This window comes from Clinocottus analis, unplaced genomic scaffold (assembly GCF_023055335.1).
Source record: "Clinocottus analis isolate CAN_PGR_092001 unplaced genomic scaffold, fCliAna1.0.p SCAF_27, whole genome shotgun sequence".
NCBI lineage: Eukaryota > Metazoa > Chordata > Actinopteri > Perciformes > Cottidae > Clinocottus > Clinocottus analis.
In genome coordinates this window covers 1651942-1675900 of record NW_027176009.1, presented here as the reverse complement: position 1 = coordinate 1675900, position 23959 = coordinate 1651942, and the positions used below count along the sequence as shown (strand labels likewise).

Sequence of the window (23959 nt, the reverse complement as noted above, 5' to 3'; positions counted from 1 at the left end):
GTCTCTCTTTCTCTTCTGTCTCTCTCTCTCTCTCGCTGACCCCCAACTATGTCTCAGTTGGAGCTCAACCAGTTGCTGTTGGTGGATTCACAACGTCAGAGACTCCAATCTTCATAATGACAACAGTGATGCTAGAATAGAAACACACACACACACACACACTCACAAGCGCTACATACATGATACCCTCACATAAACTAGAGGAGCCGGATCTCGAATCACCAATCTTCTAAATGAGGGACGACCCGCTCTACCGTCTGAGTCACAGTTGCATAAATAAATGGCAAGCGAGGAGCTGTTTTTGTGCAGTGCAAATATTCTTGTAATATATTTATTATTCAATCAGATTGAGAAATTATAATTATTTTTTCTTTATCTACTTGAATCAGACTAAATACATATCCTGTCAAGTTGAATAAGTTTTTTCACTTTATCTTTGTCCTCCTGAGATTAATTATATGAACAAAATGTTTCTTTGGTCAAAGCTATTACTCGTTTTTATGGCAATATTCCAAATGCTTGAAAACAAGCTACTTTCTAAAAAAATAAAGAACTTAGTAAGTTTATTAATCCCTCTAATCGTTTCCCCGTCTTCTCGCCGCCCTCAGGCAGTGGGATGAGCAGCTGGATCCCCGTCTGAATGCCAAGCAGAAAGAGGCCATCCTGGCCATCACCACGCCCGTCACTATTCCCCTGCCCCCAATCCTGATCATTGGACCCTACGGCACCGGCAAGACCTTCACGCTGGCACAGGCTGTCAAGCACATCCTGCGCCAGGACGACAGCAGGTTTGTTTATCGTTTACATCATTTATTACATAATAATTTTGACCTCTGTTGGCCATTAGTAGGATATTTGCACCTCCTTTACAATTCTTTACTTTCCTTAATTAATCCCTCATTTGCTCCAATTCCTTCCATTATATCTATTCATCTGCTTTATTTGTTTTTATCAAAACATGATGCTATATATCGGCCTACCAGTTTTGTGACAGAGGTTGGGGTTTTCTTATGACCGGTGTCTTGTATTTTGGACAATATAGTTATGTGTCTCAAAGCAAAGCCTATTCTCATAACACCGCTTATTGATTTTCTTTTGAAAATGACATGTTTGCCCTGATCGCTAGGAGCACTATCCTCTTTCCTTTCAGCACTTGAAAGGTGTTTGGTGACGTGACGGAAAGAAGCTTGGAGTGTCTCGGCATGTTAATGGGTGTCAGTTTAAGTGCTGGGAAACTCCGTACATGTGAAGTCAATTTTCAGTCTTTGGTATTGATTAACAAACCTGTCAAGTCCAACACATAATATTTTAGTAATTTTGTGCTTCATAGTGATTGAAAACTATATTACTATATGAACTCATCAATCTACTCTCAATTACCAGTTTATTAAGATCACCTATAGTAGCTAAAAATAACGTTCTAATATTAATCTTGCGGTCCTGCAATAAATCCTAACTTAATTATATTATGATTTGTTATAATGTGAGTTATAACAAATTATGTTATACCTCTCGGTATAATATCGTACACTTCAACAGTGCATGTTTTAAACATTAGTGATTTTATGTTTCTTGCCCATGTATTTAAAAGGCTTTACACCATCTTGAGAATTAATCAGCACCCTGGATGTCACAAGCCTCCCTCTTTTGACCGTTTTTATGAATGAAAAGGGAATGTAGATGTGAGCAGGTGTGTGTTTGTGTCTGCATAAAATTGGCATCAGTCATTAAAGCTGCAGGTGGCAAGGGAGGTCAGTCAGAGTGTGATTGGGGGGTGCTTGGCTGTGCAGTGGCCTCAGTTTCTAACTCTAGGGCAGTGGCAGCCTTGTGTTTGACATTAAACTGTTTAATGTTTAAAACGTGCATGAAAACACTGGCTGTGCCGTATGCGTTTGTACTGTGGTGGGATATATATGTAGTCGTGTGCATGTGTCATCACTCGAGGACAAAGAGGGCTGGCCGTTTGGATGAATTTGTGTCATTTGTGGTCGGTACACATGGTTAGTTTGATCATCTTCCCTGGGCCAGATTGCCTTTTCTGGATAGCAAACCATAATCCGATCAATCACGTTATATCACTTCAGTGGGCCACACCGTGTTGTGTAACAATAAAACCTTGCAAGCTTTTCTTCGATTATAGTTTTTCATCATGAGTTGGCTCCCTCACTGTGTGCAGATACCGACGGGAGCAATAGCACGAGAACACGCACAGTTCCCTGGTCTTTATGAAAAATGAATGCAATACCTCGGACAGTGTCCCCTGAACAGAAGTTCATGTTTTCTGTTTGAATAAGGGAGGAGGGGTTGCATATATGTAATGTAAAAATAAAAACAGAGCGTTTCAATGTAATATTTATTCCTCATTTCACTTTGAATGCATTTAATATTCCATCTTTAGGATGAATTATAGATATTTTAAAAGTCAAGACAGGGATAAGTGACCCCTCTTGACTTGTGCTAACTGCTCTTCATACTGTTAAAATGAAGACATTGTATAGATCATAGTTGGGTGTACCTAATGTGTGTTATTGTACATGTTAAATGCTCCAAGCATTCGCTGCATATATTTGTCGCTTGCGGTGATGTTTCACCACCATTTAAATGGATATAACAGAATGTTCTTCGAAGGTCAATTTGAACTGGCTTTGCTGTCCACATCGCTGTTAGGCTGACCTTGTAGGGCTGTGCGGTGTACCGTGTCTTCCGCGTTGTAATTTTTATAAATGTACAATTATTAGTGTTACAAACTGTTTGTGTCTCAAAGTGTTGTGTTGTGGTGTTTAACCCTGTTAAAGAGCGTTAGTTGTGGGTTATCAATTGTTGTTATAAAGTTAAATACACAACTAAAGTTTGAACCATGACTGAAGTTAGAACCTTGACACAGAAGTATCCCGCTGCGCTTTCAACATTAACCTGTGAAATAATAATATTGTTTCCTGCACTTGTTATGGCTTAACACGGTTGGCTGACGTCGAAAAAAAATACCGTGATACCGCCAGAATCTTACAAAATACTGTGATATGGATTTTGGGTCACACCGCACAGCCCTATGACCTTGTTTGTATTTTGTCTCTACAGGGTCCTGATCTGCACACACTCAAACAGTGCAGCCGACCTTTACATTAAGGACTACCTTCATCCTTACGTCGAAGCAGGCAACGCGCATGCCAGACCTCTCAGGTACGAAAGCACAAGCTTAAAGAAGACTTGACAGCTAAGGGCCACACAGCAGTTTAAACACGCAATGGTGTCTTTAAGAAAACATAATGTTTATGTTGACACAATATGCATTCCATTATACTCACTAAGCCATGATGTGTTGTTTTACCCTGCAAAATAACATTATCAATACTAATTTTGCCTTTTGCCTTGTTTGAAGTGAAACAGTGGCATAAAACATGCCAGTTTAGGTATAACAAATTATTTGTTGCCGGCAATGAAACTACTGTGTTGCTTTTGGAGTTAATTTGCAGACTTAATTCGTTGGGTTGCATCACTTAACCAAAATCTTTTATATGTAAGGACTAAAAGTAGATAAAGCAGGGAACGGGAACTGGTTTCATCAAGCGAGACGCTTTCACACAATATGGATTGAAGTTAATTGCTAAATTGAAGTTAAAAGTTTGTAGACTCAAACATGACCCGAATGTGGACAAACATCAGACTGAAGTAGTCCTCTTTTAGATTGTTTCTCTCTCTCTCCTGACAACTCTCCCTTTGTCTTGCTCTCCAGGGTATACTTCAGAAACCGCTGGGTGAAGACGGTTCACCCAGTGGTCCAGCAGTACTGTCTCATCTCCAACACATTTGTAAATTTCAAGATGCCCTCAAAGGATGACATCCTAAGGCACCGTGTTGTGGTGGTCACCCTCAGCACCTCCCAATACCTCTGCCAGCTTGACTTGGAGCCCGGTGAGTCATATGACAAGAGATGCAGTCATATCGTCATAATAGCAGTCTAAATCACCTTAATTTCCTGAGGATTTGGTAAAAACTGACAAACTTCAAAATTCATGTTTGAAGAACATGTGAGGAATGATTACAGACTAACAGGTTGACAAAATAGTATGATCTCTTGATATAATGCATTCAAACCCAATGATGGCCTTAAAAATCAGTCGGCACATGCAACGTCTCAACAAAAGGTGAACAATGTAATATTTGAAAATGTTTTTGACCCACCCCCCCTCCCTCACTATAAATATGTAAATTTAGTAGTGCTGTCATATTAGCGCGTTATTAACGGCGTTAACGCAAACCAATTTTAACGCCGTCAATTTTGTTAACGGCGTTAAAGCATTTTAATTTTTCAACGCCGGATGGAGCTCAACCGGAAGCAAAACAGTAGGCACGCCGTCTGCGCTTGGAAGCTAGGCTAACGTTACAGGTTGAAATGAATGAATGGTGAGCGCGATGCGACAAAATTAACAACAAAATTAACGACAAGACCGAAGTGGTGTGAGCCATTTGTCATTACGAACTGAGCTATTATCGTAGCTATCCAGTCTGAAATACCACTCGATGGCCAAGCACAAAGCTGATGCTAACTCTGCGCCCCCTCGTCATAGCCAGACACGAACGGATGACTTCGGACAGAAACACATGGACACCACAACAAAGAACAAACTTAATGCTGCCACAGCTAAATGGATGCTACTGTCGGTAGCCTGTTAGCGTTTTGTGGAGGACGAGGATCTAGAGATATAATACACATCGCATCAACGACAGGATCTACGAAGCCTGACTGCTATGCTCTCTCTCTCTCTCTCTCTCTCTCTCTCTCTCTCTCTCTCTCTCTCTCTCTCTCTCTCTCTCTCTCTCAGCATAATTGGCATGAATGTTGCAACAATATTGCCAAAGCATCAAAACACATCAGAAAAACATAGAAATATACAACTTATACAGACAACAGCAGTAATAATAAAGCAATAAATGATTAAAATATTCTCTCTCTCTTGCCCTTGTTTACCTGAAATGTGCACTTTATCATTTTATTTTAAACCGCCCGGTTTGGCAATTGTTTTTCAATAAAATAAAAGATTTGCATAAAGCAAGCCAATCCCCCTTTTCATGTTAAGAGCATTAAAATGAAAAAAAAGTGATTAATCGCGAGTTAACTGACACAAATGCGATTAATCGCGATTAAATATTTTTAAATTGTTTGACAGCACTAAAATTTAGTTCAGTCACTGGTTCTTAGGGCTTCCCCAGTGACTCGTATCCAGTGTTAGCTGGAGCCCACCACTTAGAGAGAAATGGAACTCATTTAAGTTGTGTAAGAGACATGGAAAACAACCAGTTTGTCATTGCAGGCTAATAACTGACTCTAATGTGTCAGCAGAGGGGGCTTTGTCTGTTGCTTGGGAACGCCATCTGCCTGTTTTTAATGTATTGTACATCATTAGCCCTCTTCCCCCACGTTTCATCTCTCCGGCTCACTTTGTGTTCGACGGTGATGAAAATGTTCAGGAAACGAGGCAATTGGGAGCCAGTGAGTCTACTAAGTAGCAATAACAAATCTTCCACCCCAAACACATAGATGCCCCAAAAAGTCTCTTAAATATCTGGTTAGCTGATGTTCCTACCTCATTATGGCCTAAATATGGGATCTGGCATGTTGAAATGTGCATGGTTTGTTGTGGGACGAGGCCAACTTTAGAATTATAAATTAACTTTAGCTGTTGGGATGACATGCAGTGTAGCTTTGTGTTTGTTTCCCATAATGCCAACTGTTCAGGATCAACTAGATCCCTGCAATTTGTCAGTCACAGGGCAATAATACAATATCAATACAATAAATGTCACATTTAATAGGGATCTTTTTTGTCAAACAAACCACTCTTGAAAGGAAAAACTGTAAATGAGCTAATTTGAAAGTAAAGGAGAGGAGTGTGCACTAGTGAATATTAATTTGTCTGGAGTCTGCTGGATCTTGCAGCCTGGTGATAAAGGTTCAAGATTATAGCTCAAACTGTGGTCAATAAGGGAATCCGAAAGGAAGTTGGCTCCTGTTGGGTTCACAATGTGTGCCAAAAACCAGAATGCGTCCAAGAACAACGTAAAATGCTCACAAAATAGTTTTCCTTTTACCTTTTGAGCAGGAGTCTGATATTGGACACTATTTGACAGAACTTTTATTCTCAGTCTTTATTAGTTATCTTTTTCACAGATCTCAGATTTTTGCAAGTCGCTTTTTAAAAGTGTGAAAAGGGTAGAAAGAGACAGGGAAAGAGAAAATGTGAGAGACTGGGGGTGTGAGGTGAAGCATCCACCATTTATTATTAAACTGACATCTGTCCCCAAAATCTCTTGTGCAACACTAGGCCTCTGATCTGTTTCACCTCTGCTCATTATCGTCCCTTCTTCCTTTCTTGTACAACTGTTTCCCAATTCAAACGCCATTATTAGTCCAATGACAAGTGGCAGATCCAGAAATGTAATTTGGATTTCTAGTACAGACATAGGGTTCCTCGTTGTGAGCAGCTTTGTCCCAGGTGAAACATAAAGATCCATATCCCTTTATGACTGCCTCTCTGCGCTCATTAAGACCATCCCTGCCTCCCTCCTTGTCCTCATCTCCCTGCATGGGGTAACATTTCCATTTGTAATGGCCCACGTACATTATTTGTGCATGTTGTGTATTTGTGTGGATCGAAGTAGAAGAGCGTGTGGGCAAGATGCAGCCGGGCTACTGTAGATGATGATTTATAGATGAGGTCAACAAAAGAGCCTGGCCTCAATAATTAACGATGTGATTTGAGGGTAGCACATATGCACAATTTCAAATCCCATTGGCTGCACTGTTGAGCAAGTAATTTTCCATGCAGTGATGAAAAATAAAGGACATTTCCACAAATTAATTGCTGTCACCTCGGTGACAACTGTTTTAAGTATATGCATATTATCCAGAGATTGCTCACGTGCCCTATTTTATGCATATTACATCCCGCCTCTGGAATCAGTGTGACTTTGGACATCTAGCAGTATCCTTACCATCTAAAAACCACACTTTATGGGATACAGAATGGACAGTGAGGGAATGCTATTAGTGCTTTATTCCATATTTCTAGTTTGAGTTCCACCTGTGCATATCTATTTTGAGTGCAATTTTCATTGGTACATCACTTTACAGCTGTCAAGGGATATTTCTCCCTTCATAAGCATAGATGCATTCAGCAAATGTGTATGCAAAAGTATGGGCTTTTTAAAAAAGAAGAAAAAAAGTGTATTTTTATCAGCACCTCAGGGGGCGTTGGGGTGCTAACAGCTTCTTCAATGAGGTGCACACAGTTCAGAGAGTGGTTTGAGGTTTTATAGTTGAATACAAATCAATGAGTTTTGCAGGCATTTGTTCAAAGGCCGATACAAAAGAGGGAATGTTTACCCAAAATCAATTTGCTCCCCCTCGTTTCTGTTTGTTTACTTTAGTTTATTTTGTTGTTTTTCTGCCGTCACATTTCATATATGCATATACCGTCCTGTAGAAATTCTGCTCGTGCTTCAGAGGCTGTTTGCTGGTTGTTTTTTAACCTCTCTCTCCCTGCTCCTTGCTCCAGCACTCATTTGCCATGCCGTTTTATCCCCCCTCCTCATATTGCGGAGCACCGTTTGAGCTTTTTAAATCAGGGAAGGGCTACTGTTCGATCCATTTCAAATGGCCACAAAACCCTGCCTTCGGTTTGCAGGGTTTGTTTAAAAGAAAGAAGAAAAAGTGACACAGTACACCATTACATGGTTTTAATGCTCCTGGTGAGCAAAATAATTGTTCGTTAATATGCCTATGTTGGTAATCTTCCCTGGCCTTTTGATTTGATGATTCATTTATTGACCAAAGCAATGTTTTTTTTTAAATATAAAAGTATATCTTTCTAAATGACTACCATAATATGTACAATATGTTGTACATGTCGATGCACACACACTACCCCCCTGCATCCATTTTCGGACGTTCTTATCATAAGGAGACTTTTTTTTTCTTCTCAGGTTTAAAACAAGTGTGCATTTTGGGGGCAACACAACTGTTTATGTTTAGCAGCAACAACTTAAAGTGATGTTGGTGTGTTATTTGTTTGACAGGGTTGTTCACTCATATCCTTTTGGATGAAGCGGCCCAGGCCATGGAGTGTGAAACCATCATGCCTTTTGCTCTAGCAAGCAGGAACACCCGCATCGTGTTGGCTGGAGACCATATGCAGGTAACAATAAAAGTTTTGTCCAGGAAAAAAAAATGCAGTATTTCTTTGCTGATTCACTAATGACAGAATGTATGTCAATGCACATCAAAGGGTCCTGGGTCTATTCTCTTAAACAATTGAAGACTTTTGTATTTTAAGGTAAAAATAAAAGAACATTTGGATTGGAAGGAGGGATGCAATCCAGGCGCAGACGGTAGCTAAGGTGTCAAGTAAAGTTAATAACTTTATTTGTATTTTACTGTGGATTTGCCGACTGCAATTACAAAAGAACAGGCACCAGCCACTGTAGAGCTGAGGTTCTGGAGACAACTTCAGCTACAGATGACTCAAATATAAACTCACATCAGTCAAGTGTTGTAAGCCAACGCAAGGAATCCAATCCTTGTTTGCTCCTCTCCTGGTTCTAGACAGTGGTACAGGATTACCAGTAGGCAGCAGATGGAGACAAGGTAGGAGTCTACAGCGCAGAAATTGCTTTAATTACTTGATCGCTCTCCCTCTGCTATTTCTTAGAACAAAGAAAAATTGATTAAAAAGACAACATCCTCCTGTGTATCCATATCAATCACTTTGTCTCACACCCGTCTCCTTCCACCTCTCTAGTCCAAGGAAAGATGTGGCCCTTTGTATTTCTCCGTCTCTTCACTCTCTCCTGTCTGCTGCTCTCACTTGGGCAGTTTACCTCCATTATTCATCAGAAGAGCAGACTGAATAGTCAATGAAGGCTAAAGCATATATTGATTGTTTGCTTCCTTATTGACTCTAGGGCCTCAGTAAAGCTGGAGGACTCCTCACTTTCAAAACTTAATTAAGATTCAAATGAATGATACATTGCTGTCTTGTTAGTGTTGGTGTGTTCAGTTTTGTAAATGTGTCACTAGACATTTAAGATATTATTCTGTTTTAAGTATTGGTTGAACGACTGATTTATTCACTTATTTGATTTATTGTTATAAAAGATTGGGCATAAAACTCACCCTGTGGTTTGCTATCAAACAACCAAATGCCGTTCTGCCTTGGCTGGAAAGCAGTGCCATATTGGTGCAGGTCTGTAACCAAGACTGGCTGCTGCATATATACTCCAAACTCATTTAAGTTTGGCACCTTCTCAAACTGTTGTGATTTCGCTCAGAGTAAATTCCACTGTAATCACTGTGACTCAAGGTTTAGCGGCATACACACCAGATGGAAGAGGTTGCAAGTCACAATGGGAGAGACGACTCGATTAGTTCCTCAAAACAAGAATAGCTCTCAATGTAGTTAATTCATTTTTAAATTAACATCACTTTTTTTTTTTAAAATAGTTCCATGAAGAAGGATGCCAGGACGAATCAATCTGAGATTTTGTTAAAGTGTAAATAATAAGCATATTAGACTAAATGTGATTTTATATGATTAGCATAGCTTCAATCAGAGATGAAAAACGTCATCAGGAAACCACCTGTTGCAGTGTGCCGAAAGCATGTGTAGTACACGGTTTGACACATCTGTTAGACTTGGAATGTATTTAATGTACCAAATAGAAATTCAAAGTTGAATAGAAAGGACAAGAAATGATGTGAGAGAATGTTAAACTAACTTTATCATGCTCTCTCTCTCCCTCCATTTTGTGTCCTTCAGCTCAGTCCGTTTGTGTACAGCGAATTTGCTCGTGAGCGCAACCTGCATGTGTCACTGCTGGACCGGCTGTATGAGCACTACCCCGCTGAATACCCTTGTCGCATCCTCCTGTGTGAGAACTACCGCTCTCACGAAGCTATCATCAGGTAGGTGTGAGCCCTCGAAGATACCGAGTGTCAAAGCTGTGGGAGGAGAGGCTGAAATACTCGAGAAGAGAGGGTGGGAAAAATGGATCAGGAGGAAAAGGGGTAACATGGGTTAAGTATTGACATGCATGGGTGGTCCAGATGGGAAAAGAGTCATGAAGTCAGTTCATGCATGCAGAACTTCAAATGTTGTTTAAGATTCTAAACTTTAAAAAAAAAATATCTCAAATACCACAGCTCATATTAGAGGAAAATGTGTATCCAGTTCTGAATGATAATATGATACTTCTTAGATTATTAGTGAAAATCTGATAGATTTTTGCACCAGCATCCTAATTTTCACCTCTCTTTCCTTTCTCCCACTACCTCTTCCAACAGCTACACATCAGAATTGTTTTATGATGGGAAGTTGATGGCAAGTGGGAAGCAGCCCTCCCATAAGGACTTCTACCCTCTGACCTTCTTCACCGCCAGAGGAGAAGATGTCCAGGAGAAGAACAGCACTGCCTACTACAACAATGCAGAGGTACAGAAGTTGTATAGTTGTTCTGATCTGGCCTGTTTGCAAATACATTATTTTGGCTGAATGTCATTGGAACCATTACGAGATCTGTCAAGTAAGCTTGAGTTAATATTTACTCCTCTTGCTGTAAAGTAAATGTTACATTTTGAAATAAATGAATAGAAAATCCATTATTTAAAGGAAATACAATTCATTATACATCGAAGAAAAAAATAAGTAAAATGGCTATAAGTAAATGACACCAACATCTTAAATGATTTTGTTCACCTTTTGCTGTAATTCAGCATTTTCCTGCCCTTTTCCACAGAATCAATGTGTTTGAGGATTATTTCCACTGCATTCCTACAGTTTAGAACAAAATTATTATACCAAATAGCTCTTCTTCCTTTCTCCGAGTCCGGAAAGGCTATGAAAGCTTAAAAACATGACCAATATGTAGTTAATCAGCTTGATTGATGAAGCATTTTTTATTCTCTCTTTGGAATATGAGGGGAATTAACTTCATGAAAATGCTAAAATTCTGATAAAAAAATATTAAAACTAAACCTTATATGTAATTATGTCATTAATTCATCATCAGAGAGAGCCTGTCGAGATTGCTATGTCACTTATTTCAGTTTTATCCACCTGAACATGTTTTATTCAGGCTGCATTGTAGTCAGTCTACTTTGCTTTTGTCTCTGTGCTTATATATGTGCATAATGAACAGTTTGATTAATACATATTCAAATGTTCAATATTTGATTATAATATCTAATTTAGATTATTAAGTTGAGTTTGGTTGACTGAAGTCAAAAGCAGAATGATTAACACCCTTTATTTAGCCTCATCACACTGTCGTTTAATCATAATTGAAGATGACACCCATAAACTTCATTAGACCTACATTTGACAACCATGACGCATGATTCACTGACACTCCTAGACTTTGATTGGTTCCTCCGTATACTTGTTTGTGGTCATTGGTCGTGTCAGACCCTTGACCCTTTACTGACAAATTCCAGCCAATTAAACTACGGATGCTTCTTCAGTTTGCTCCCAAACTGTCAGCAATGCCAAATGAATTACCTTCTGTCTCTCTGATACAGCACCCATGTCTAACAATTGACACCATTATCATCATTTTGTTCAATCAAAATGAGATACGCGTGTCCATTTGATAGTCCTATGCTTGAGTCTTTAGCTTCAAGTGGAAGAGGATATTTCCATGATATTTCAAAGCCAATTCTTTAAACAGGAATTAAAAAACTGCTCATGTAACAAAAGAATAAGAGGGATTCAAAGCACCAACTATTGAATTAGAAATAAACTCATAATCACCTGCACAGTGAAGCTAATAATGTCAAACAAATTGTCAATTTAACACTGTTAAATATTACTATGATGTTAGAATGAATGGAATTGAGCCTTGTTGTCAACTTCTTTGTTTATGTTCCACCATCTCCGCAGGTATTTGAGATTGTGGAGAGGGTGGAAGAGTTGCGCAAGAAGTGGCCAGTGTCCTGGGGTAAGCTGGACGACGGCAGCATTGGAGTGGTGTCCCCGTACGCTGACCAGGTGTTCCGCATTCGTGCTGAGCTCCGAAAGAAGAGAATGCATGAGATTAGCGTGGAAAGAGTGCTCAATGTCCAAGGTGAGATGATGAAGTATTGACCATCATGCATCTCCCTGTGTGTAGTTACGGGCTCAAAACACTGAAACGCCAATGTATCAGGTCATGAATATTTTGAGATTTAAGTGTTTTTGTTGATGTCCTGCATGCACATATGCATGCATTTGGGGTTTTATCTATTCTTTGATGGCATATCAACATTAATCAAAGAATGGGGAATTGTAAACTGAAAGAAACAATTGTCAGACAATCAAGAAATAGTTACACAAACAAATACCGTTTTGAATCCCCTCATTCTAGATGACGCGTGTTTGACATATTTTTGTGTGTGATGATATCATTGTCCATCTTCAGTCAAAATTATACTTACAATTAGAGCTACATTGCCTTAAAGACAAATCTTTATACATCTCACAGCAGTTATCAGTATTCATGTTATCCTTTATATCATCCATATGGATAATATGAGTTTAGGTTTCTTCCCCCAATCTTTCATATGCATCAGTCTCATGCAGTTCCCACATGTATTGCATCCAGCTGATTTCCACAGGTTATTAACTTACTCATTAATCACACATGAAACATGAGATTACGCACACACGTAAACTCTGCTCTGGTTGGTGAGTGAACTTGAATTTAACAGGCATGCCAGGACAACACAATAGGCTTTAGAAAACAGCATGCAATTGGTTTCAGTTTCCACTGATGCCAAACATTATAGAAGCTCTTGGAGAAATCAATGTTTCTCATCATTTTCATTCATTGCAATTTTATGGCTTATTTCTAAATCAGGGAATAATGTGATTAAAAATGGGTGAACCTGGAGCTGGCATCTCTCTCTCCTGTGTTTCTAATTAAATTAAATAGATGATCTTTCTTAATATGATTTACATCGCTCTTTTCGGAGTTTTTAGAAAATAAAATATTCATAAAAAACATGTTTGCAGGCAAGCAGTTCAGGGTGCTGTTCCTCAGCACGGTGAGGACGCGGCACACCTGCAAACACAAGCAGACGGCCATCAAACGTAAGGAGCAGCTTGTTGAGGACTCGACGGAGGACCTTGACTATGGATTCCTCTCCAACTACAGGCTTCTCAACACGGCCATCACCAGAGCTCAGTCTCTGGTTGCAGTTGTGGGAGACCCCATTGCATTGTGCTCTGTTGGGCGCTGCAGGTAAATAATGCCTTTTGTAATAATGTTTTATTGATTTCTTACAGTTTTTATTCCACCAGGGAAGAGCATTTTAAACTTTTATTTCTAAAACTTTGATACTGTTACCATAGCAGATCTATATATGTAAAGTGATAGTTCTGGTGAATGTCTATTCTTGTGATGTGGTAAATCTATAGGATCATAGTTTTATATACAGGAGCCATTGATATATATTAAGGCTGGGCTCGATAACTCGTTAACGCAAGATTAATCTAGCAATTCTTGAATATGAATATGTACCGGCAGGTTCCGCGTCCAGGTTGAAAGTTAATTGCGCATGCGCAAAACTCCTGACCCCGCGGTCTGACCCATGCAGAGAACTCTAAAGCAGCGTCACTTCTGGATCTTTACTCTTCTCTCAAAGACGAGAACTTTCCTCACATCACAAGGTGTTCAGTGCACTTGTTCAAGACAACACAGACTGGACTTTTCTCACTAAGTAAGAAAAACTGAAACTGAAAAATATGAAAAGCACTTATTGCTTTTGTATAAAGTGAATCAGTTGCTGGTCTTTAACATCTTTAAGGTAAGCAACCGACTGAACATGGACAAAAGAAGGAGTGGTTTGTCCCTGTTATATTGTTCTGGTAACATTACTTTAAAATAAAAGCGTGTAATATACTAGTTTTTTACTTCATTGTTGAATTTGGTGCATAATGCGATTAATCGCTGAAAAATCATGCGACTACTCGCAATTATCTTTTTTCAACTTTGCCCAGCCCTAATATATCTATGAGGGGGAAATGCCATTGACTACCACCTCCTCTCTTTTTGAATTTTACTCTTTGACCCCGTCGCCCACCTATGGTCTCCCTAGCAAATGTCTGTTTTGTCTCCACTAGTGATCATCACGTCAGATTATTCCTTTGAAAAGGAGTCTATTTTAAAATCATTTTGCAGATTTTCCTTTTCCTCCATATCCTCTAACTCTTATATTGCTTGTGCATTTCCCACGTTTGTTTTGACAGACTTATTTTTTATATTCAGCACCCTAGTAGTATTTTGTAACACTGCCAGCAGTAGAAAAAAAGAAAAGAAAAAATCAACAAGATGATCTATGAAACACTCAATCCAAACAAGGAGAAAGAAAGGGGGAAAGAAAAGAAAAAATCTATAATCTCCATCTGTTTCCTTCTTTTTGCGCCTTTTCAGAAAATTCTGGGAGCACTTTATCTCCATCTGCCACGAAAACTCAAGCCTGCATGGCATCACCTTTGAGCAGATCAAGTCTCAGCTGGAGGCCCTAGAGCTCAAGAAGACCTACGTCCTCAACCCATTGGCCCCAGAGTTCATCCCCCGTGCCCTCAGGCCACTGCAAGGGCACCACTCTTCATCGCAAGCGCTCCACCCCCACCATCATCCACATCCTCAACATGTACAGCCTGCCTCCATCAAGCAGGGTTCGCAGCAGCAGCAACAGCAGCAGCAGTCGCCCCCTAAGGTGAGATGTTTTAGATGAGACACAGTGGAAGGAATAATTCTTTCCATCCACCTCTTTTATTATGTGCATTTTCTATATGGGCATTAAAAATCCAGAGAAGATAAAAACATAGAAATACATACACACATTTTGTCCAACATTATTACTTGTTATTGAATACACGTCTACTATTTTTCTTCTGTCAATACTGAAAATAAGAATTTAGAGTTTGCACATGGAGGGAAGGAATAGAAAGAAGTGAAAGGTGACAGGAAAATAGATGGGGATAGTTAATGTTTTGACAAGCCCAAATGTTGCAGTTTTTATTTTAATGTAATGTGTTGGGTAACCACTTTTTGGTTTGTTGGAAATGGTAAACAAATTATCTGGAATAAATTGAGTGCCTCCTGCCATTTAGAAATGAAAAATGAAAAAAGCGCTACATGTGCACACATCTATTAAAATGTTTATTAGATGTCTACTTTTCTTTTTCACCGGAGGTTGTTCAGTTTGGCCACAGAAAAAAAAACACGGATATAAAATTAGCATTGCCGGTTTGGCTTAAGGATGTGTTGTTTGATTGTTTAGCTTGGATTCAAATGTCTTTGTGAGTCTGTTGGTCGTCCCTGTCGGCCCTGTGGTAAAGGTTAACGAAATCCACACAGCTGTCAACCTGCTGCCATCTCCCACTGGGCTTAATGAGCCACAGCTCCGCAGCATCAGCCGGCTCCAAACACGCACATGCACACGCTCACGCACACAGTATTTCCCGCTCTCCACTGTCATACTATGTGGTGCTCAACCACACGGCACACACATACATAGTGCTGTCACCATGCAATATGTAATGTATTGTTTCCCTCAGCATATACAGCATGTTGCTATTTTAAAGGTCAGACCATTCTTGGTAGCTCTGTCCATCTGCACCTACTGAGATGCACAGGCAAAATATTCCCTGCAAATGTCATTTAATATTAGATTAATTAGTTAACTTTTAAAAGTGCCTTGCCATAGTTCCTATTTATACCTGGCCATGGGGCTGTGCAGTACACCGGCCGAATCTGTATGCCAGTTACAGTATTCCGTTCGGTATGAATTTTTCGCATAGCATCATATGGACCCAACATAAATTGTTGCTATGCGCCAGTATGGGTATTTGAAATTGATGTGTGTGCAGCGAAGTTACTTAGCTGTCAGCTTCTTAAGTTTAGTCATGGTGCAAAATTACACAGCCAAATTGCATGCTGGGAAATGCAAATTTGCCGGGCGGCAAACAGCTGTTTGTGTCCTAGAATGCATTTTGGCACCATTAAACAGGGAACAATGTCGGAGGAGAAATCAAAACTGAAAGTTGACAGTCTCTGAATGCTACTGTTGTTGAGTCACAAAATGTAATGTTAAGATGTTTTCTGGCGAAAAGTTAGTGGTTTCAAATCTGTGGTCCGTTAGTCAAGAATCAGCCGACTTAAAGAGTTACCGACGGTTTGAAGTTATGCTGGTGGGACCGATGAGCCGGGCAGCGGGCGCGTCACCGCTCTCTGCTGCCGGCTGAAAGAGACCTGAACTCGGCAGGATTTTTTTTAATGATTCGCTGGCTCCGATTTTTCCTATTTCTTTATTAGTTTCTTATTTATTCACAGTAACGTTACATCAGTTTGACGGAGGTTAAGGCTAAGATTTATAACTTAAGATTTTAATTTAACTTTTAAACAACCAGCCGTTTACTCAATACCAATATAGTAATGTGTGCTTTTCCTGTTTTTTGTGTGCGAGCTATAACCAGCATGCAATTTGACTTTGTAATTTTATAAATATACAACTATTAGTGTTACAAACGGTGTGTGTCACAAAGTGTTGTGTTGTGGTTTTTAACCCTGTTAAAGAGCATTAGTTGTGGCTTATCAATTGTTGTTATAAAGTTAAATACACAACTAAATTTCGAACCATGACTGGAGTTAGAATCCTGACACATAAGTATCCCGCTGCGCTTTCAACATCAACCTGTGAAACAATAATGTTGTGTCCTGCATTTGGTACGGTTTATCAGCAGCATTTGCTGCTGCTGATAGGGTTACCCTACACTTACCCACAATGCAAAGTATTAGTGTATTATACAATCCAAGATAATCGGATTAATTTGTCCAAACTATCAATTTGTGGATAGTTGATTATTGTGATTCAATTTGGTAAATATTCAAAACTTTGTATCCAAGCGATGATGGGGACTATACAGTATGAAGTTTATATAACTTGTAAGACACATTGATTTGATTAGAATTTAGAAACCAGCATGGTCAGTGTGGCATCCAGATTACTAGAAATATATGCTTGTTGACTTCAAATTGTGAATTGCTCTTTTCAGACACAGATGGTGTTTTGGTGCAAGTATGTAAGACTTTCGGTGAAATATGTCTCGCATTAAAAAGCTTTTTCGTAGTTTCAGCTATAATCATTTTATTTGGGGTATGAAGATTTGCCAATATAATTGCCACTTTTAAACACATACATTGAGTGGTGTCAAGAGCAAAATTAAATGTTTGGTATTAAGTCAGACTTTTGTGACTTTCTCTTGGCATATACAGTATTCTTGTGTCTTCATTACACTCTTTCTTGTATCTCTTCAACCGCTTGCCATTGATTTCCCATAGCGTAACGACTGTTGTTGCTCTTTGAAAGGCAGCAAAATGTAATGTTCACAGCTCAGTGGTCTGAGCAACTTACATGGCAGGGTTACACAACAGTTTGTGACACGGGTACAGCTTGTCTGTCTCTTCCTGTGCGTAGGAGTTTCATGATAGTGGGCAAGCTGTACCCAGCATGCAGTTCGGCCGTGTAATTTTTATAAATGTACAATTATAAGTGTTACAAATTGTTAATGCGCCACAAACTGTTGAGTCGTGGTGTTTTGCACTGAGTTAGTTGTGGGTTATTAATTGTTGTTACAAAGTTTTAACTATGACACGTAAGTAGCTTAGACTGCTGCGCCCTCAGCTGTGAGCTTGTGAACATTCAATTTTGCTGCCTGCCGAAAAGCGTCGTTACGGCAAAGCACCAACAGTATGACGGTATATGAAAAAATCATACTGTATGGAAATTTGGTATAACGCACCGCCCGTTATGCCCTAAACTACGCCCTAAAATATCAAGGCGTCACCTCAGATCTCAGCCAGTTTTATAAAGGGGATCTTCTTCGGACTAAAAACTACTCGTTAAACAGTTTTCATCTTTGGTGTTTCATCTCATTTTCTCAACAAATGGCCCCTACCTTCACCTTTTGTCTGTCCGGGTTTGTAGAGAGTTTGCAATATACCAGGAAGCCGTTACAGCACTGCGGTTTTTGTCTGTTTTTGTTAAGATGTTTTGAGGGAGTAGTATTGTAATAGAAGATGTTTCTGCAAATTGTTTCCATCCTTTTGTCCGTAACTACTTACTAATCATTTGCTGGTCCTAGTGCCAAAGACTGCTGGTCGTAGTAGTAACCTAAATACAAAGAAAACTTGTGTACACTATGGAGTCCATAATGAATCCACAGAATCAATTATGTTCCTGTTTTTATGACTAGCTTTTTATATCAGTATGGCAACAGAGTGGATCTCATGGAATGGAGGATGTCATTAATTTTTGCCTTTTTGAGGTAGCATACTCAGTGTCAGGGGCTATCTGTTAACACCACAGTCAACGAGGAGTGACTGCATCCTACAAAACAGCCACTGATGGAGTTTAAAGTAGATTTTTGTGTATGCTTGCCTTTAATAATTACTAATAGATGACATATGGTGCACCTACCTATGTGGAGACCTAATGTGAGCCCAGTGTGTTGTCTGTGTGCACGCCCCCACATGAGTAATTGTACTTGTGTGTGTCATTTCTGATCGGGTGTCTGTTAAAACTCTCTGTGTACACATATAGTAGATGGAGTTAAGTTGTTATTATTGAGTAGAAGAAAAAAAGATCTTACTTTACACAAATGATGACTACTTGTAGCTTGAAAAACATTGCAAAATCTATCCTGGATTAACTGGGGTCTTCTAAACGCAGTGGTGTGGCTCTTGTGTGTTTTTGATTAATTTTGGACAAGTTGTATCAGGATACGGCTCTTAATGGGATATATAAATTCAAAAGGGTTGTTTTTTGGGGGATTTAAAAAAAAATCCTTTAATTATGGCTCTTCCAAAAAAGGCCTTTACATTTTTTCAAATACATACATAGTTTATAAGTAAAGCGGTCACTGAGAAAGAAAGTCTGTCTCTACAATTTCTTAATGTCGGCATGTATCTTTGTTCAAGCGTAAGCTTTGGACATAGTTAAAAAATACCAGGAGACCACATTGTAGGCCTGTAAATGGATCATCTGAGATGGAGTCGCAGGGAAAGTACAGTACAGAATGTAGCCAATTGTGGACTAGGTCCCTGTTTGTTTTGATTCTTGACTCAATCTTTTTTCATAATAAAGTCCTAAAGTTAACTTTAAAGGGACACTGCAACAATTTATAATGTGTAATATGTTAAATGTTGCGTTAATAGTGGAATCCCGAATGTCAGCAAAAAATTTCCATCTGTTATAAATTTAAATCTGCGATTACACGACCTGAAAACAAGCCAGCAGTGTTTCAGCTAAATTGATATGTGTAAACACAGACTGCCTCTCTTCACCAAAACCACTAGCTTTACTGTAGCCTGGTTTGTAAGAGCAAAATAAGTCTATCACACATTCTTATTATGGATTATTCAACTGTGCTTTGTTAAGAATCTTAATTTCTGCCCCTTTCACTGATGAGGTGTTGCTCCTTTAACTGTTCAGACAAACATGGGGTAGTTGGGAGGATCTTCCTGCAGCCACTGTTTACTTAGTGCCTACTCTGTATTGATTAACGATTACCATAATTGTTTTATACTTTCTTCTCCACTTGGCCTCCATGAAGTCTTGCTTCCTCAGTTTCTAATGATATTTTTTTCCTACAGGGGAAACATGCAAACCACACAGAGCATCTTCCACCCGAAGGATATGGTGAGTTTATCCCTGTTGATTATCTAAATATTAAAAGCTTGTAGCTCACTTAGGCCCACTGAGAATAGTCACTTGACTGGATGTAGATAAAGGAAATGAATCTGGTGGAGGTGAAATGTGAGGCTTATAGTCCAAGTATATTGCTATGGTACCATTGATAAACACCTCATCAAGGAGATATTGTTTAAGTTTTTATGTGGCACAAATCTACTTACGTCGTTCTTGTTTAATCAGGATTAAAATGGTTTATTGTTAATTTCCACCCTGACTAAATCGAGCAGTAAGCAGAAAAAAACTGCCACAGAAGTTGTTCTCTGATATTTTCCAAGCTATGAATAGTTGGATATGCATTAGGCTTGTGTGTTGCCTAGTATCAATGTGTCTTCACATTAAGGTTATGAACCATATGCAATAACTTGTATTACTCAGCCATCTTTTCTCATTGCAGTCCAACCCAACCCAGCTGTGTTGATGGGAAACCCTATTCGGGCATTCTCACCACCCTTGGGTGGCACGCCAGCTGGCATGGGCAAGTCACCCAGCCCTGTTCAGAGGATAGATCCCCATACTGGCGCCAGTATCCTCTACGTCCCAGCTGTGTACGGTGGCAACATGGTCATGTCCATGCCCCTGCCTGTAAGTTTCCTGCTGCTGTTAACAAATTGGCTAAAAATACAATCGCACACATGCATTTAGCGGTATCTTCTGAGTACTTGCAAAGGATTTAATAAAGATGTTTTTAGTTTTTATTATTTTTATTTTTTTATAGAAAATTGAAATATGTAAGATCTGCAAGAAAATTTGTAAAATATGTGCATATTTGTTTTCAAATGAACACATTTATAGATACAAATTTGGCATTTTGACACTGCAATTACGGCATTTGCGTCAGTACTTATATTTTTGTATAACGTGATAATATATCATAGGTTTGCTCTTACAGAACAATCTACTTAGTGAAAAAAAAGTTAATAGTTAATTGCAGAAGAGGAGTTATTAAACTAATAGTACACCACAGTAATGATATGTTAACGTTTCCTTGAGTCATAATACACAAATGCATTGAGTTTTGTTGTAGCTTAATTCTGTTAGTATGTAGCTCCCTACTGTAAGCTGTACGTTAAATGTGAAACAAAATGACTACCTTCAGCTATTTAGTTTCACGTGTTACTGTTTGTTATTGTCATTATTGGTAATACGCTGTCCATAATTCAGTGTGTCGATCTCTTCTGTCACGGTGTCGTCATCAAAAATCTGTCAAACTGTGTTTTCCTTCCTTAGTTGCCTTGGCCTGGTTACCAAAATCGATTTCCAGTGGACCCTCGCATCATGAACCACCCGGCAGCGATGGCCTACAACTTTAATCTATTGCAGGCGCAGAATCGAGGCTCCCCCATCCCTTACAGCGGGGTGGCCCACCCCTCTCATCTAGGAATGGGCCAGCCCAGCCCAGACAAGGAGCTACAGGCAGACCCCATCAGAAATGGTGTGCTTCAACCATCCAGCATCACAAACGGCTTAATTGTATTCGAAGAAGTGGATTGTATACAATGGCCAAGCATATGTTAATAACTTTGTTTTTTGTTTTTGACTTCTTAGGTAAATTAGAGGGATGTCCAAAGTCAGAACAGAGCCGCCTTCAGACACCAGAGAGGAAAACCACCGACATGAAAGAAAAACAGGCAAATTGTTGACATTTACGCATTTCATCAACCTTAAGCAACTTGTCTGTTTTATGTAGAGCTCACGGCTTTGCTCTCGGGGGTTTATTTGGTGTTTATTTTTTGCTCTAGGGAGATTTAGACACAGCCCAAAGCCGAAGTCTTGATTCACAGCAAGACGGACATGTTGGATTTCCCAATGCGCTGCTCCATCGAAAAGATCCCTCAGCTGCTCAAAGACCCCTCAACTACCACCTTGCACCACCCAACCCAGCATTCCCTCCACATCCTGCCAGTGGAAGAGCCTTCCCCCCACAGTATCCAATCTCCAGGCTTCCTTACCGGGTCAGCCAGCCTCAACACCCAGGGATGGCCCCACCAAGTCAGCAGCAGCAACAGCTCAGCCCTGCCTACACTAGTGGTAGCCACAACGCTTCCTTCTTCATTGGCCCCATGCCCCCGCACAGGGCTGTCCACTCTCCCACTTTGGATGGGCCGGAGCCTGGAGGAGTGGAAGAGATGAGTAGCTCCATTAGGACTCCAATGGGCCACCCAGGGGGCCACCACCCAGGCCTGTCGCAGCATAACAGGGTCAACAGCTTTGGTGAGGACGGACAGGATGGAAGTCTGGGAGATAGTTTGGGTGAGTGGAGTATTATATTTTTCTCTCTAAGTTATGCAAATCCTTAGAGCTAAAATTTGAAATGGGGGTTTGTTATTGTGACAGAGTTTATTTTAATTAACGCAGAAGATCTCAAGTTGCTCATGGCTGTTCACAAAGCAATACAAATAGAAGTTCAATGTAGGGCTGCAACAACGAATCGATAAAAATCGATTATTAAAAAAGTTGGCAACGAATTTCATCATCGATTTGTTGTGTCATGCGATTCTTATGCCGCTCAATAAGTCGCGGAGATGTTTGAGTATTGAACAAAACAGTGGAGTGGAGCGGAGCGCAGCAGACAGGAGGTCTGTATAGTCGCGTTGCATGTACAATAACTTAACAGCGAGGCTCACCGTTGTCGTTAACTCGCTAGCTAGTCCTTCATTCCCCTTGTTTGAGCCGCGCTGTTGGGTTAGATAACGTCTTCGTTTTAAAATACCGTGGAGGCTTCAAGAGAAGCAACGCGTAAATATCTCCTCTGAGGTGCAGAACGCAAACCTGCGTTTAACAGTCCGATATAATGTGGCTTCATGCAGAGGAAATGATGCTGGGATTTGTAGTTTGATATCTAATAAACAACCTTTGTTTAGGTAAAGTGCAGTCCGTAAGTTATTCGTTGATACATTAAGTGTTGCTTCTGGAATATCATTTCTTGTTCTCTGAATCCTGAGTGTGTACTCTGTGAGTGTGTGTGTGTGTGTGTGCTTGTGTGTGAGTGTGTGTGTCTGTGAGTGTGTGTCTGTGAGTGTGTGTCTGTGAGTGTGCATGTGGAGTGAATTAGTTCTGACGTTCAAACAAATCCTGTTAAGTTTTCTGATTTGTATTTCTTTATTTTTAATTTTATAAATTCTTTATTATTAATATGTTAACAATAAAGTATTTGCGCCATCAGTTCTGTTTTTGTAATAAAAGGTTGCAAATTAATGCTTTAAAATTATTATTTTTTTATCCGATTAATCAATTAATCGAAAAAATAATCAACTGATTAATCGATTATTAAAATAATCGTTAGTTGCAGCCCTCGTTCAGTGTTTTTATATTTTGTATGAAAAGAGTTCATATCCTGATAATCAGATTTATTTTTCAAGATTCTTTGTTTTATAAGAGACTAATCCATAGCTGCCTTTGACTACTCTATGAAGTTGTCACTTTCATGTTCGCCCATATTATCACTTGGTCTATGGGACTAAAGTTAGTGCTGTTTCTTAAACTGATCAAACAAGTGTTCTTCCCCAGTGAAGTCACTTATTTTCTAATGAGAAATGGTAGTAGATTGGTAGAATCTTAAATAATAAAAACAGCTGAAAGCTGAATTGAGTTAACATGTTAACTCTGAATTGTTAATGAATCATATGGTTTTCTAACATATATAGACAATGCAGTCAACCGATCAAAAATAATCACACGGTTCCCTTTTCAGACCTCCAGGGTCCCTTGGCTCGAGAGGCCCTGAGCCAGCAACAGCAGGCCGCCAGACTGGGCCAGTGGGGGGAGGCGCCAGGCCCTTTCCTCCAGGGGAGCGTCCCCTTCCCTCTGCCCCAGCAACTTGCCCACCTTGCTCAACCTGGCATGGCTCGCTTCCCCCCTCAGCTGCTCCGGGCAGCTAGTTGGGGCCTTGGTGCCAATATCGAGGATGAAGCTGTTACTTCTGCTTCCACTGGGCCACCTTTCACCAGGTTAGACCAAGCAACATGTTTAATGGATTGGTAACTTGACACTAGAGACATATCACAGTTTTACTATTGAACATTGAACATTTTGTGTAAAGTTGAGTGTACTGTAGAGCTAGCTAAAACAAGATAACTGCTTGAAATTGGACCTGCTCTGCTCTTGTTGGTTGCACCTCAATTATTGATAAAATTATGCAGCATTCAGGCGTAAAGAAATACATTTTCG

The 23959-nt window shown here is 39.7% G+C and overlaps 1 protein-coding gene across 1 annotated transcript in view; it reads left to right on the top strand.

Annotated features, from left to right (window-relative positions):
* helz (helicase with zinc finger) overlaps window positions 1-23959 on the top strand; it is a 51367-nt gene that overhangs the window by 20198 nt on the left and 7210 nt on the right. The window contains exons 16-30 of the mRNA XM_068592330.1: window positions 609-788; window positions 3079-3180; window positions 3734-3912; window positions 8077-8195; window positions 9816-9961; window positions 10340-10487; window positions 11934-12117; window positions 13044-13272; window positions 14464-14752; window positions 19693-19738; window positions 20187-20374; window positions 21020-21224; window positions 21338-21420; window positions 21532-22042; window positions 23484-23739. Of these exons, the coding sequence (XP_068448431.1) occupies window positions 609-788; window positions 3079-3180; window positions 3734-3912; window positions 8077-8195; window positions 9816-9961; window positions 10340-10487; window positions 11934-12117; window positions 13044-13272; window positions 14464-14752; window positions 19693-19738; window positions 20187-20374; window positions 21020-21224; window positions 21338-21420; window positions 21532-22042; window positions 23484-23739 (2865 nt within the window). The remainder of the gene's footprint in view (window positions 1-608; window positions 789-3078; window positions 3181-3733; window positions 3913-8076; window positions 8196-9815; window positions 9962-10339; window positions 10488-11933; window positions 12118-13043; window positions 13273-14463; window positions 14753-19692; window positions 19739-20186; window positions 20375-21019; window positions 21225-21337; window positions 21421-21531; window positions 22043-23483; window positions 23740-23959) is intronic.